The sequence below is a fragment of the Manis pentadactyla genome, chromosome 17, assembly GCF_030020395.1.
Source record: "Manis pentadactyla isolate mManPen7 chromosome 17, mManPen7.hap1, whole genome shotgun sequence".
Taxonomy (NCBI): Eukaryota; Metazoa; Chordata; class Mammalia; order Pholidota; family Manidae; genus Manis; species Manis pentadactyla.
Window position 1 is genome coordinate 66394369 of NC_080035.1, and position 14912 is coordinate 66409280.

A 14912-nucleotide genomic window follows, 5' to 3' on the forward strand; every position below is an offset into this window, starting at 1 on the left:
TTACCGTGCGGCCAGCTTGTGGCAGACAACGCCCGTGTCGGTGATGACCTCACTCAGCCTCAGCTCCAAGTGCACCTTGCCCTGCAAGGCACAAGGACAGAGGGTCATGGGGGTGGACGTGTGCTTCCACCCTCCCCACTCAGACCCAGAGACCCACAGGCGTGGTGCCCCGGCAGTTGGAGGTCTCGGCCTGTCTGGCTCCCACCTCTATGACAGCTGGCCACTGTTTCAGAAGAAAGGTCAGAATGGGCAAGGAAAGGTCCTCGAGAACCCAGTGTCCCGAGCTCGGCTATTCATCTACTGGGCGCAGGCTGGACGCAGACCCCCAGCCTCCAGGGCCGGCCTGGGCAGCCCTCTGCCCAGACGCCCTGACACATCTGTGTCTGTGGTGAGGCCTGGATCCGAGCCGGGAACTCAGCCCTGCTCTGAGGGCAGGATGTGACTGCGCGCGATGCTTCTAGAAGGATGGGGCGCAGGGGTAGCTGGGGTAATAGGAAGAAACCGCCTACGGTCCCACCTCTGGTTGCACCTTCACAAAGGGTCACAGCAGCTGGAGGACTGCGTGTGCAGGGAGCCACAGGGATGGCACGAGCAGGTCACCATCGGGGTCGGGGGTCACAGCGGAAGTGGGAAGGGGCCATGAAGAGAAGGAAAACAAGCTGCTGAGACCTCGCCATGGTCACTGGGGTGCACTCAGGCACTCGTGAGTGTGTGTCATGTTAGGACCGCAAAAGCAAAGGCACCCTAATTAAAGGCAGGCTGCAGAGCCAGATGACCTCCGAGGTCCTCCTGGACCCTGCTACGCCGGGAGCCCTTGGAAGGCTGCCCCATCTCAGAGGGACTCCGGAAGCAAGAGCCCAGCAGGTGGGGCAGGGAGAATGTGGCTGGGCTGCTTGACACCTCTGCACACTTGGACCTCCTGTGCCACTAGACCACGGCAGCTCAGACACACAGTGGGAGGCCCCGGCCCACGTGTGGACGCAGGAGCCACCGCCCTCCTCTTCTGAGGGCTGGCAGTCCAGCGCCACCATGTGTCTCCCCATGCCCAGCCCTGCCACCCCAGCATGGGGCCCCAGGGCACTGCTGGCAGAACCCTGGCTCCGCGCTTGGCCTGAGAGAAACCACCTGGCCAACGACGTAGGGCTTTTGGACCCACCTCCCCAAGCTGCTGCTTAGCCACGTCCTGGGACAGGCCTCCAGGAAGCAGGCTGAACAGCCTTGCTGCCCTTGGCCTGCTGGATCCTGAACTTCAACTCCAGGCCGCCGGCAAGCATCCCACTGGAAGTCTGCAGCACTGCTTTTTAAGAAAGAGGCCGTCTGGGGTGTTCCTGTCACAACAGCTTGAGGAGGAGGGAGGTGAAGTGGGGTGTACACCACGAGCCCCTCATCAGAAATAAGTAAGAAGCTGGGATGTGGTGGCCAGAAGGGGCGGCAGAGCCTCCTTCACTGGCCCCGAGCCCTGTGGCCCTGCATGCCCTGTGCACCCATGTGACACATGGAAACCTTCTTCACCAGAGCAAAGCAGCCAGGTACCACAGAGCCCAGACACGAGCTGCTGCTCCCAAAGCCACGTCCAGGCCTGCTTGCAGCACGGTGGGAGGCCAGTTCCCGGTCCCTGCATGTACAGCTTAGGTGGCTGCCATGCCTCACACAGACCCAGGAGACATACTGGAGGGCAGTGGGCTCCCTGCCCAGTAGCCAGGGCTGACTTCCTGAGTGATAGGCGGAAGCCCCAAAGCCCCCGCGCATGCCATGTCCCAGCTGCAGGCAGGGTGGTTGGCCTTCAGGCATTTTCCTCACCCGTAGGGTGGGCGGGGCTGCCGGACAGGCAGGACGTGGGGCCCCCGGCTAGCATCACACTGTGGGGCCCTGGATGCTCCCAGTGTCCCCACAGCAGAGCCATTATCTACAAAAAGCGTGACCAGCTGCCTGGGATGCCGGGAACTGCAGGACTGCAAGCAGGCGACTTCCGCCGGGAGCTGCTGCATCTGGCAGGTGTGTTCACAGCAGGCTCTCGATGCAGCCTGGAGGGGCCGTGCAGACTCACCTGCCCACCAAGCCCAGGAGCAAACACTCAGGGCTGGTAACTGCAGAAGGGCCTCAGTGCCACCACAGCCTGGCCAGTGGGGACACCAACACTGAAGTGACTCCCGTTTGCTGAGCACTGGCTGCGCCTAGCACTTTCCCTGTTATCGGTGGGTGCGTGCACTGCCATTCTCATGCTAGGATGTCCCTTAGGCCCTCTAGGCTGCCCAGGACGAGCTCCCAAGGAGTGTGTGGCGTCTGACTGCAGCCCCTGCACCTCAGGCCCTCTCGGGGCTGTACTGGTGAAATCGGTCATGGCGCTCAGCTGACCCCCCCACCCCCGGTTACCCTCCGTGTGCCTCTGATTGCGCAGAGCGTGCGAGGGCGGCCAGCAGAGCAGCAGCTCACTCCCTGTTCCTGTTCTCCCAGAAGAGGGTGAGCACGTCCACCAGGCGGACCCCCATGCCCGCTGGGGTTTCCTCGCGAGGGGCAAATGCTTCCTTTACGAGGCACAGATACTGTCAGCTACTTGGCATCAGACCGCTTGCTGGTGATTTGGGAGAGGATACGTGCATGGCCGAGAGGATGTCCCCCAGAACTGAGCTCAGTGCACCTGCCACTGACAGTTCACATCCGCCCCACGGGGCCTCACTGATGGCCCGGCAGCACCTCTCCTGGTGTGGGAGACACACCACCTCCCACACAAACAACCCAGCCGCAAACACCAACGCCCAGGGGCAGAGGGCCACACCCTCCACCTGCAGTCAGGCAGGAAGTGTGGGTTTTCTAGGCTCAGGCTCTGCCCGGCTGGCATCTGCTCACGGAGCATCTGACCTCGACATGCCTGTCTGAGCTTATGCTGGTTCAGCCACATAAGCTCTATGCCTCCCTTGGAGAAACTGGCCCCCCAGGCTTGTTTTACCCCCAACAGAAACTCTTGCCAAGACAGATAAAGTCACAGACATCCCTGCAAAGCTGAGGCAGGGAGGCTGGCCTAGCCTTGCACAGCTCCCAGGACCCACCGGGCAGGCCTGACCCACAGATGGTCCAGCTGAACTGTGCGGGTTAACTAATAGCCCTGAAGACTCAGGCATTGGTCTGTAAGAAGAAAAACCTTAGGACAGAGCATTAAAAACACTGATTTGACAGTTTGTTCCCACTTTTATTTGAAGTGAATAATGAAACCAAGAAGTTTAGGAAAGCCCGTGGGGACCGACCAGAGTCACCAGCGCAGCAGATCTAAGTGCCGCCTGTAACAGCGCCCGAGAACACGGCCCTGCACCTGGAACCTCACCAAGACTGATGAGCCCTGCGAACCCTGGGCCACCCAGCGGACACACAAACAAGTCTGGAAGGACAGAAACCATACAATGCCTGCTCTTGGCCCACAGTGGAAATCAATATAATCACTTACAGAAAGACAGCTGGTAAATCCCAAAATATCTGGAGATTAAAGAACACACCCTCCAAATAACAAATAGGTCAGTGAGGAAATCTCTCAAGAGAAACTGGAACTATTTTGAATTTATTTTTTCTCTTAAATGAAAATGAAAATGAGACATCAAAACGTGAGATGCAGCAAAAGCAGTGTTTAGATGGAAATTTAGAGCAGTGAAAGTGTATGTTAGAGAAGCAGAAATATCTAAAATCGATCATTTGTAATCTAAGCCTCCACTTGGGAAACTAGAAAAAGACAAGCAAATTAAGTCCAAAGCAAGCAGATGAAAAGAAGTAAGAGAGCAGAAACCAATGGAACTGAAAACAGAAACTAACTGAGAACCCTACCAAGCCAAAAGGTGGTTTTGAAAAGATGCAATCAATGAATACACCTCTGGCTAGGCTAAGGACGGACAGGACAGAAGTCCTCCAGCATCAGAGACAAGGCACGGCCGCACTCCATGCCCCACGTGCTGCGGGCAGGAGGCACCAGGGGCGGCCCCAGCACTGGGACAGGGGTGAGGTTGCAGGGGCCAGGGGAAGGGGCACGCCCGACACAGCTGTGAATGCAGGTGTCAGGCCCGCCCCGGCCACCGCCTCGCTCCGAGGGGGACGGGACGGAGGGACTAGTTCTTTCAGTGAGGCGGTTTACCAGAGACGTTTAAAAACATCAATTCCAGAAGGAAGCAAGCAGTTTTTAAAATCACCTTTCTCCTCCATTTCTGTGACTCTGAAACACACCTTTCACTGTGAATTATAGCAGACAGATTCAAGAAACCATATGCTACCCTCTGCCTTCTAAACACCATATATGTGACATTTCAACATGAAAAGATCCTCACTGCACTTCTAAAGGCCAGCTAGAATCCAGGGAGGCAGTTCCCCACATTGGGATCTCTACGCCCCCACCTCATGGGGGGCCTCCAAGGAGCCCCACGTGCTCAGCAGGCATATCCTCCCCGCCCCAGGGGAAGCAGGGCACCCATGAGCCACTAGTCACACAAATGCCCAGGAAACAGGCCCAGTGAGCATCTGTACCCACCTCAGATGGGACAGGAACTGGCTCAGCAGGACAAGCACTGGTCCACAGGCATGCAAGGACATCAATTATGAAACAGCCCGAATGCCCCACATGGCTGTACAATTAACGCACAAACCTGTGTTCACATTGTCCATGGTTTAACTGTGGCGGTGGCTACACAAACGTGCACACTGTGTCCACACACGATAAGCTGCACACGCATGCATATACACACATGCACACACCCTCGCACTCGCCCATACATGCAGCACTGGTGAGATATGTGTGTGAGGAACGTGTAAGTCACACGTCTGCAGCCTGCTTACAGAGCTTCTGATCACGGGGCCGCAGGCTGTGTTATTCCAGAATAAAGGAGAAATGGCTTCAGTTGTAAAGCACCATTGCATAGACGTGGCTTCTGAAACCTTTCTGAAGACCAGGTTTCTGGACAGCTGAGCAGGAGCGCATGGCCACTGTATTCCTGGTGTGAACGTGCACCTTTATCCTCGGAGCCCAGCTCTTTGACGTCAGGTACCGTCTTAGTTCTGCAGTGTTACTGTGTCTTCCAATTTCTACAGCACTTGGGACCCTTGGTTGGGATTAATTTAGTGAGGCACCTTTATGATGCCTTTCCTTGGCTCAGCTCCTCAACCGCTCGCTCTGGCTGCCTCTGTGTCAAAGTTTGTGGCTCAGTCCCAGTGGCCACCAGGGGGCTGTGAGCCACACAGCCTCTGCGAGGCAGCATGAGGACTCGGAGGGCAGCTAGGCCTCTGACGCTGGGCCAGGAGCCCTGGGGTCCTCACAGCACCTCCTCTGGGCATTCTGTCTGGACACCCCCGGACATGTCAGGCACTGTCCAGCTGTCACCAGTGGACGGGCCCTGCGTCGAGCCAGGCCTGCCTCTGCATCGCCCACCTGCGCTGTCCAAGCCTTGGGCTCCCAGCATGGCCAATGAAAACTCCTGAGCAACTTGGCATTGGGGCCACTGTACTGTCTGGTTGTGGCTCCCAGTCATAGCATCCAGACACCACCACGGCTTCGGCAGCAGGCTTGTCCTGAAGCCCCAGGTGCCCGGGTTGTGAAAGAAGAGGAGGTAAAGGCCACTTCTGGCAGGTGTCCCCTGGTGCCCTAGACACCCAGCATGGGGAACAGCCCCCTGCAGGCATGTCAGGAGCAGCCTCACTGGGAAAGGGCTGGGGACTAGAGCCCCACAGGCTCCCCTGATAGAGGAAGAAAGCCCAGGCCTGGGGCAGATGGCAGCTCCTTCCCACGACAAGGGGGTGGGAGTCCCATCAGCGCACTGCATGGGGAGCCGGGCTGAGCCCCCAGGACTCAGCGGGATCCTCCTGGGAGCGGCCGCTGCCTCTTCAGCTCTACATTGTTCTTGGCTGGGTGTATGGCACCTGCCCCCGTGCAAGGCCTATGCACCCTGTCCTCCATGGCTCTACTTCTTCCCATATTTTGTCATTACTTTCAGTTATGTGTAATTACTGTCCTTCGGAATTTTATATTTTTGAGTCTGCCTCAATCATGCGTGATGAAGTGTGATAACGACCCAAGAAGAAACAAAGCCGACAAGCCTCGTTCACTGCCGACGGGGGACACTGTCCTCCCACTCAGGACCCATGCCCCCACCTGCTTCCTTAACCGCCGCAGGTCTCCCAGAGCCCCCTGCACCCTGCAGGCTCCGCTGAGTCTCACCTGCACTTCCGAGTCAGCGTCCACATGCTGCAGCTGGAACCAGGTGTCCCTGTTGTGGTACTTCTGCAAGTCTTCCTTCTGAATGGCCACCTTCCCTGAAACAATGCAGAGGATAGTCGGTGACGAGAGGGACACCGACCGCCACGCTGCCTCCCCGAGGCCCACACACGCCACGCCCCAGCTGGGGCAGAGTGCCCCCACACCACTCCCGGGACATGCAGCCACCTGCTCCGAGGGAACCCTGCCATGGCTGGACAAGGCCGCCTTTCTTGGGCACTTCCACTCTGTGCCTCGTACCCTGGGTGGTCTAGTGGGGTGGGGGCTGGGGGGGAGTATTTCCCACATTTAAGAAAGTGGCATCTGCTCAGGGACCCATTCAGGACCTGGGGGCAAGGTCAGATGGGCGGAGAAGTGCGAAGGGGCCGTGCAGGTGGGAGACACCACCTGCCTTGTCATCCGCACTGCAAAGTAGGGGCAGGGCTGTGTTTGCTTTGCGGGCTTTGAGGAGGATTTCATGGAAACGTGTGTGTGTGCTCGTATAGACCACCGCTCAGAACACGTGTGTGCGTGTGCACATGCTGTGTAGTCAGTTTATACAAGGTGTGCGCATGTGTGTGCACATGTACATGTCAGCTTGTACAGGGTGCATGTGTGTGTATTTAACTTATATAGCGCTGTGCACACATGTGTGTGCCAGGCCCATCCACAGTTGTGACAACAACGTGTGCACTCACGTTGGCTCCCAGCAACCACAGAAACTACAGATGCAGCTGGAAGGAGCTGCTGCCTCCCATCCCCCACCCGGGTCTATGACTCAGTGTCTCAAAGTGCCACCTTCATTGAAACACCAGGAGAGTTTCCCAGGTCCCATCCCAGAGTCTGAGTTGTGGGGGCTGAGAATCCTCATGTTCACAGAATGCTCAGCGAGCCTCTGCAGCCCCAAAAGTTTGAGGACATCTCGTACAAATAGTTTTATGTCCCTTATACAGACTTGGTACTTTGGACTAGAATTTCAATGAAATACTTATATAAATAGGATTGTGTATTATACATCATCTGGCGTGGGCTTGCAAGACTTAGTGCACATACCAGTAGGCATCTCCTTATTCATCCCGAGAGGCACTCAGGCAGAGGTGCCCACCACAGCGCGGGAGGACACAGGTGCACCGAGCTGCTCCCCTGTCCCGGCCTTGCCCCCCCACCCCAGGGGCCTCCAAGCACTGGAACCACCCACAGTTGGGTGTCCCAGCCACATGAGCACCCCGTTCATACATGATACACATGCGATGCACACATATGCACATGATGCTCACATATTAAAATCATTACAAAAATAGAAATGATATGGTAGTGTTTTAAGTTCAAATGTACTCTTTCTGTACCCCTGGGACACACACAGTCTAATTTAGGGTGGTGGTTCAATTTCCAAGGGTTCTGGGTCCCCTCTGAGCCCATTTCCCCACCGTGCCATCCGCTGCAGGTCCGACTGCTGTGGACACTCCCCGGCCTCCTGCTCACCACGCCCGAGGCTGCCAGTCTGACCCAGATGCTGTCGACACACCTGCAGGTGTCCTCAAAGGAAGGCCTCTCCTTCGTTCAGACAGTCCTCGAAAACCCCCCGGGCTCCTGCCTGAGCAGCTTGCCGTCCAGCAGCCTCACCGCGAGGCCTGACCCTGTCTCCAGCTGTCTGCAATGTCTCGGGCATTCTACCCGCCAGTCCTCCTCATTCCATCTGGTGTGATCCCAGAGGGGCAGGTCACAGACGACCCCAGCCAGGATGCAGCCCCCCAGGACTCCAACCGTGCTCCTCCACATCATGGCTTTGCTTCATTTTTCTCCATCATTTCTTCTTCCCTAAATGTCTTCACCCTGTGAGGTGCCCCTGCAACACCGCCTCATCTTAGGTGCCTCCCCATGGGGCCTGGACCCTGTTCTGCTCCCAAAGGCTCACACGAGGCCTCACTGGGGATCCAGCCCATTCTGGAAAAGGTGATGGCGCTTAGCTGCTGTCTGGTCTGGGAGTTCAGCATAGGCCACCCTAATAATATGTGCCACCTGGGCATGAGGACTGTCTGAGCCGGAGGCAACTGAGCATCAACAGGTGCAGGAAAAGCCCCCCCAGAGCTCCCTTATCTGACTATGAGCTGGAACTCCTGAGAAGTGAGGGCGGTGGGACCTTTCCCCTGGCAAGTGATGGTGGTGAGATGGAACACTGGCCCCATGATGCTCCTGCACAAACTTAGGCCCACCCGGCCCCCATATATGCACCTTCCCTCAGTCTGCTGCCCATGGAAGCCTAAATCTCTTTCTTTGGTCTTGTCCATCTCTGAAGACAGGTTCCTTCCCTAAGACGCCACACGAGCCGGAGTCTCACGCACCCTCACAGGTGCTCGTCACTGAGGTCTCTCCTGCTGGGGGGCACTGCCTGTGTCAATAAACTGTTGCTCCTTATTAACCTGTCTTTTGTCAGGTTAACAGATTCACAGGCCCAGCCGGAGAACCGTGGAGAGCAGAGCCAGATCCCTCCTCGGGTCTTCACCCTTGCTCTGCGGACTCGGTCGGCCTGTCCCTGCTCTGGACTCCTGACCCCGTGAGCCTGCCCCTGGGGCACAGATGGCAAGTCTGGAGGCAAAGCAAACACAGATGGCTGTCCCAGGTGCCAGGGGCCGAGGCACCAAGGCAGTGGGCACAACTTACTGCCACCTGCCCGCAGCCCACCTCCTGTTGGCTGGGCGTCTCGTCATTTCAGCGTATTTGCAATGTGCCGTGTTCTCAAGGGGACAGTGACTGTACCTCAGCTTCCCACGCCACCAGACAGCCAGGGCCCGAGGGTTCAAGGCTGGTGAACTCCACAGAGTAGGATGTCCACCCCCCATGAAGTGGACACCACACACCCAGCCGCTGAAGGGTCAACCCATCGCCCACGTCGCCTGGTTCAACTGTCCCCATGCAGAGCTGTCCGGAGCCAGACCTGGCCTAGCCTCCGCACACAGGCAGCAGGTGGGAGAGGGCGGAAGGGAGGTGGCTGAGGCGGGAAAGGCAGATACAGAAAACATGCAGCAGATGCAGGCTGCACAGAGATGCAGAGAGGAGTCCAAGCTGTAGGCCACGTGGGGCTTCCTCCGGCTGGGACCAAGTCATGAGGCCTCCCTGGAGCCCCTCTGCTGAGGTCTAGACGGGGGCCCCATTGACGAGTGCCCTCCAGAGCCTGTCTCCAGGAGGAATGGGCTCCAGAGAAGCCTCCCCTTCTCTCTGCTTGGCCCCTGCAAGATTCTGTCCTTTTCCCACAGTAGGAATAGATCTTGAATCTCACAAGAATAAAGCCACATGAAACAAACACATCTCGGAACCGAAATGGGCAATATATTTTACTGAAAAAGGATAAAGAAATCTTCAGATTTCATGATTAGCTCAGCTGTTCAGAAGACTATGTTTGCAGTTGGACATTTTAAGTAACTGCAATGTTTTTATGGGTTTAATTGGAATAGGGGGAGTCTCATATTTAATGCTCATGTGAATCCTACAACTCACACATCACTGTCACTATTTTTGGAAGTTCATAATTAATTTTAAGTAGGTAATATGGAAACATAGTACAAAATTTGAAACATGCAAAAAGATATAAAATACAGCCAAGAATAAGTCTCTCTCTCCCTATCTGTCTACTGACTCAGGGTCACCTCTGTCCCCAGCTTCCAGTCTGTCCTCCCAGATATCAATCACATTCAAGAATATAGGAATGTGCCCTCTTTAAAACCTGTGCATCAGAGCTTCTAAATGCTGTTCTGAGAGAATGCATGACCCACAAGCCACAATGTCCACTTAATGTCTGTAATGTGCTATAGTCCAAGAAGTTGTCACAAACTCTGAGAGACATCAAAGGTTACCAAACCATTCTGGGCTCCACTTTCTCACTAGGACAGAGGTGTCACCTGCTTCTTCACCATTAAAAGCCTGGCGTTACTTGCTCTGAGGGGTGCGCACCTGTCTGGGTCTGCTCAGAAGGGAGAAGCATGCCAGGAAATTCAGGCATGTGACTGGGGAGCCAGGTCCAGTGGCAGAGGGTGCAGGGAAGGCAGAGGGACCTGACAAGGCCTGTGGAAGGCTGGCTGTGGTCAGACCTGGTGCAGGACAGCCAGGTGCTTCCCCAAGACCAGCAAGGGCAGAGGTGTCTGTTCACCCTGGTGCACAGAGGCGAGGAAAAGACACATGGGCTCATAGACTGGAAAAGGGAGATGAATGTATTTACTCACAGAATCTACAGAAGACCTACAAGAAAAGCTAGTAGAACAGGTGTGTTCAGCAAGACCACAAATCAATATGTGAAAACCAACCATAATTGTACAAACAAGCAACAACTACAAAAACTAGAATTCAAGAAAACCTAACAGAGCCATTCACAAAACGATGCTTGTGCTTCTGCTCTATTACCTGAGAAATCTGTCTACTCCATGGAAAACATAAACATACCAGGATACAAATACACATACACACGTACAGGATGAGTATGCTGAAACACATCACAAAACACTGCAGGGAAACTCAGACCCAAGCACACAGAGCGGCCCTGTCCAGGGTCCAGAGACTCACGCATAGGACGTTAACTCTGCCCCAACCTGGTTTACAGACCATTTTAGAAACTGGGGAGTTGATTCCAAAATGTAAGTGACCATTCGAAGGAGCTAGTATAGAAAACAAGTCAAGGAGAGAACACTGGGGAGTCACACCACTGACTTAAGGCAAGAACACTGGGGAGTCACACCGCTGATTTAAGGCTTGCTCTGAAGCTACAGGAATCCCGCCAGGGTGTTGGTGTGAGGCAAGGGACAGACCAGCGGGACACAGGAGGGAAGCCAGAAATAGGTCCACACCTATTAAGTCAGTTCACCTTCTAAAAGGTACCAAGATAACTCAGTGGGGAGAGGACAGCTTTGAGCAAATGTCACTGTGCCACTGGCTGTGCACGAGGACCCACCTGCTCATTTTACTTTGTGCCATAGGTAACATGTGCTTGACACAGATCCAAATGTAGGAACTAAAACTATAAGCTTTCTAGAAGGAACAATGGAAGAAAATCTTACATCCCCAGGGTGGGCAAAGCTGTCTTAGACACAACACCAAAAATCTGAACCATAAAATAAAAGACTTGGTAAACAGGACTTCATCAAAATCAAAAACTTCTGCTCTTCAAAAGACAATGGTAGGGAAATGAAAAGGCAAGCCACACACTGCGAGAAACTGAAAATGCACTGAGACCCAAAGGAGGGGGCTGCACAGGAGATGGAACAGCAACGCCCAGTTGAGTCAAAGCAGAGACGCAGGTGCTGAAGCAGCTGGACTCCCGCTCCAGGAGGGGAGGCTCCCGACAAAGGTAAACATAGGCGGTGGGAAAACCCTCCTCCGTCTGCCTTTTAGGGTCCCTGGGGCTCTGCAACCAGCAGAAAGACATGAGTTCAGTCATGTCCATCACACAGGGCCTCAGCGAGTGCCCAAGGGGTGCTGGGGGCTGGGATTCTGCAGCACCCCAGTCGGCACAATGCACTCTCAGGAGGAGGCAAAGGAAAAAATGACAGAGCGAGGGAAGCAGAGCGGGTGGGGGAGAGGGCTGCTCAGTCTGCAGAGCAGGCCCCCTCTAGGCCACCTCGGGCTGTGGTGACTGCACTTCTCAACTGCCTTCAGCTCAGGCTAATCCTCATGGCAAAGTGGCAGATTTGGGGCGGATTCTGATGCCCTTTAACATAGAGGGTGTGCCCCAGCAGTCTCACTGCTACTTATTTCCAAAAGAAATAAAAACAAAGTCCTGCACAACAACGTCTACAACAGCTTTATTCACAATCTGGAAACAACGCCAACACCCTGAACAGGAAGTGATGGTGCACGGTCACGGGATGCTCAGGAGGGGGCCTGCTGAGTGGGGGAGGCCTGATGCTGCTGCCCACACTGTGGTTTCATTTCTGTGGCATTCTGAAAAATGTAGCCCTGTAGAAATAGACGCCAGATCTGTGGTTGCCAGGCCTGGGGATGCGGGGCAGATGCCTATCCAACTGCTGTAAATGGACCTTCGTCGTGGTGTGGATAACACAGCTGCACCACATCACTTCACCCCTCTGCCCTGTGATAGCTAGTCTACAGGAAGCGCCTGCCAGCTGGGGCTGGAGGACAGTGGGAGGTGGTGGGAAGAGCAGACCCAGAGGACGATGAGGTCAGGGAGGGCCCAGACGGGGCACTGCCAGGGCCAGAGGTGCAAGGAGAGATGCCCAGGCTCCTCCCCACAGCCCAGCAGCCCAGCAGCCCAGACCTAGCTGGAAGCCAGGTTGCTGGGAGCGAGGGCTGGCCCGAGTCGCAGGTGAGGCTAGTAAGTTCTGGAGCCGCCCATGCAGCTGGCCACTTAACAGAACCCCACCAGCCCAGGAGCACCCGTTAGATGGACGCCAACTACCCCCTTTGCCTATCAATACCACACATGCTGACCTGATTACTGGACCTGCACACAGGGCCCTGGTGGGTACAGTCACCACTCAAAGGGAAGCCACGGGGCCCTAGCAAGTCCAGTGGCTTCATCCAAGTCAAGGACATCTCCCGGGCTCTGGGAGCCCCAAAAGCAGCTTCTAGGCCATCCAACACCTCGACACCTATGTGCGAAGGTCTTGCCTCTGGAACAGATTCCTCTGTGCTGGTATCTGTGGGTCCACGACACCCAAAGCATAAGGGGAGTCCTGTCCGAGCTGTGCCTCCTGCACGGGACACCCATCTGCCCCGTCCACTCTGTGCCCTTCTTGCCTACACCTGACCAGTGGGGCCAGCGGGGACACTGGATCAGAGGAGAGTGAGGCCGGCTCTCCCTGCACCCAGTCACTGCAACCCCTCCCACAGTCCTCCATTTACTCCATGCTGCCCATGTCCAGCTGCACCCCCAGTGCGGCGCACCCCACTCCTGGACCGGAACGTGGGGTCACACCCATGGCTGCAGCAGGAAGCCCCCAGGTGAGGGTGGGCTCCTCTGGGCACAGGAGGTGCTGGATCTGACACGGGACCGCGAGAAGCTGGTGATACTACATTCATTTCCATGACACAACCTGGTTTCTCATCCTGGTAACAACAGAATTACTAGTCATAACTTCAAATTTTTCATGGAATCCAGACAGCCACTGATTTCCACAGCTGTGAAAATGGTGGGGGGAGCCCCTCGGTCGGACCACACCGATGCACCATGACTTTAAAGCCACAGAGAAGTGCTGAACCATGATTTTGCTGGTTATCTTTAAAAATGGCAAGTACATTAAACAGAATGATTGATGAACACCTTATTTGATTATTTTGAAGGGAAATAATCCCAGAGCCAACTCTATCAGTTTCTCTCATTAAAATGTGCAAAATACCTTTTAATTTCTTTTTCCTTAGGAATACCAAAAAGGCTCTCATGCACCTCTGAGGAGTAAACAAGTCCCTCTTCACTCCTGGGTAATTGGAGCCACTCTGACTCATACTGACGTCCAGGTTCAGCCCCAGCTGAGCGCACTGGGACCACACAGACACAGCGCCCTTGGGTGAGACGGCATCTTCCTCTCCTCCTGAACAGACCTTGTGCACCCAGCCGGTGACGGGCGGCTGTAGGCCCACACTGCAGGTTGACGGTGGGGGGCGGCTGAGGAAGGAATCCCTCAGCAGGAGCAGCTGTGAAGGGCACCACAGCCAGGCTAAGGGTTTGGGCCTCACCCTGACAGCAAAGGAGCCCGCAGGGCCTGGTGGTTGGGTGCTGTGCTCCAATCTGAATTCCAGGCCCAGAGGGACCCACAAGACCCAGAACGTACACACAGCCAACCAGACAACCTTCGTCAGCTGTGATCCTGAGATACGGGTTCTGCTGGGAAGCCCAGATCACAGCTCCCCCTTAACACAAGTCAGGTGTGAATTCTCTGGGCTCCTATGTGATCTGCACCCGAGTATCTCCTAACAGACTCTGTTCCTCTCCACTTAGATCAGAGCGGTGTTCAAGGGCATTATTTGCTGGAGATGCAGCTCCCACACCCGGCCCCAGACCTGTGAATCAGCATCTGACTCTTAAGAGTGCAAAACTCCGATCTGCACACCAGAGGTGCTGCCAGAGGCGAGCCCTCTTCATTAGCGTCCAAGCTGCCCTCACACTTTGGAGTTTGAATTCAACTTCCTTGTCACCTGTCGAATGGAGCCCACCACCCAGGCACCTCTGCCAGCGGGGAAGACAAAGGGGGCTGGCATCCCAGGGGGCTCGCACCAGGCGGCGCAGCAGGAAGGAGCCTTTGGCGGAAGTGGACAGCACTCCCTTCTGGAAGCAGCTCCGAGGGCCACCCCACTCAGGCTGGCACTGCCACCCTGCTGACTGTGCACAGAGCCACCCGCCCAGGGGATCTGGTGTTCAGCTCCAGGTTAGAACGTGATGCATGATCATGTGGCTCCCTCCAGGAAAGGGGTGGATGTCAGGGGCTGGGGCAGATCTAAATGGGGTAGGGGGTCCAGGATAACTCCTGGGTTACAGGGTTGCACCAAGCAGATTTCAGGGACATAGGTGGGGCTGGAAATGGTGGACCAAGCTGATGGTCAAGAGAAAGGATGAAGGCTGGAGGCTGACGTGGTGGCTGGGGGGCAGTAGATGGTGGCTGGTGGGTGGAGGTGGTGGCTGGGTGAGGGGGCGGGTGGGCAGTGGCTAGGAAGCATGCCATGGGTGTTAGTTTCCATCTGACTTCAAGAA

At 55.6% G+C, this 14912-nt stretch overlaps 1 protein-coding gene across 5 annotated transcripts in view; it reads right to left on the reverse strand.

Annotated features, from left to right (window-relative positions):
* Window positions 1-14912, reverse strand: part of RASA3 (RAS p21 protein activator 3) — a 106242-nt gene that overhangs the window by 33324 nt on the left and 58006 nt on the right. For 3 of the 5 annotated variants that reach the window (XM_036904823.2, XM_036904824.2, XM_057494489.1), the window contains 2 exons: window positions 6185-6279; window positions 5-81 (listed from right to left, as the gene is read on the reverse strand). In XM_036904823.2, coding sequence (XP_036760718.1) covers window positions 5-81; window positions 6185-6279 — 172 coding nt within the window. The remainder of the gene's footprint in view (window positions 1-4; window positions 82-6184; window positions 6280-14912) is intronic. The other 2 variants (XM_057494487.1, XM_057494488.1) reach the window with 1 other exon arrangement.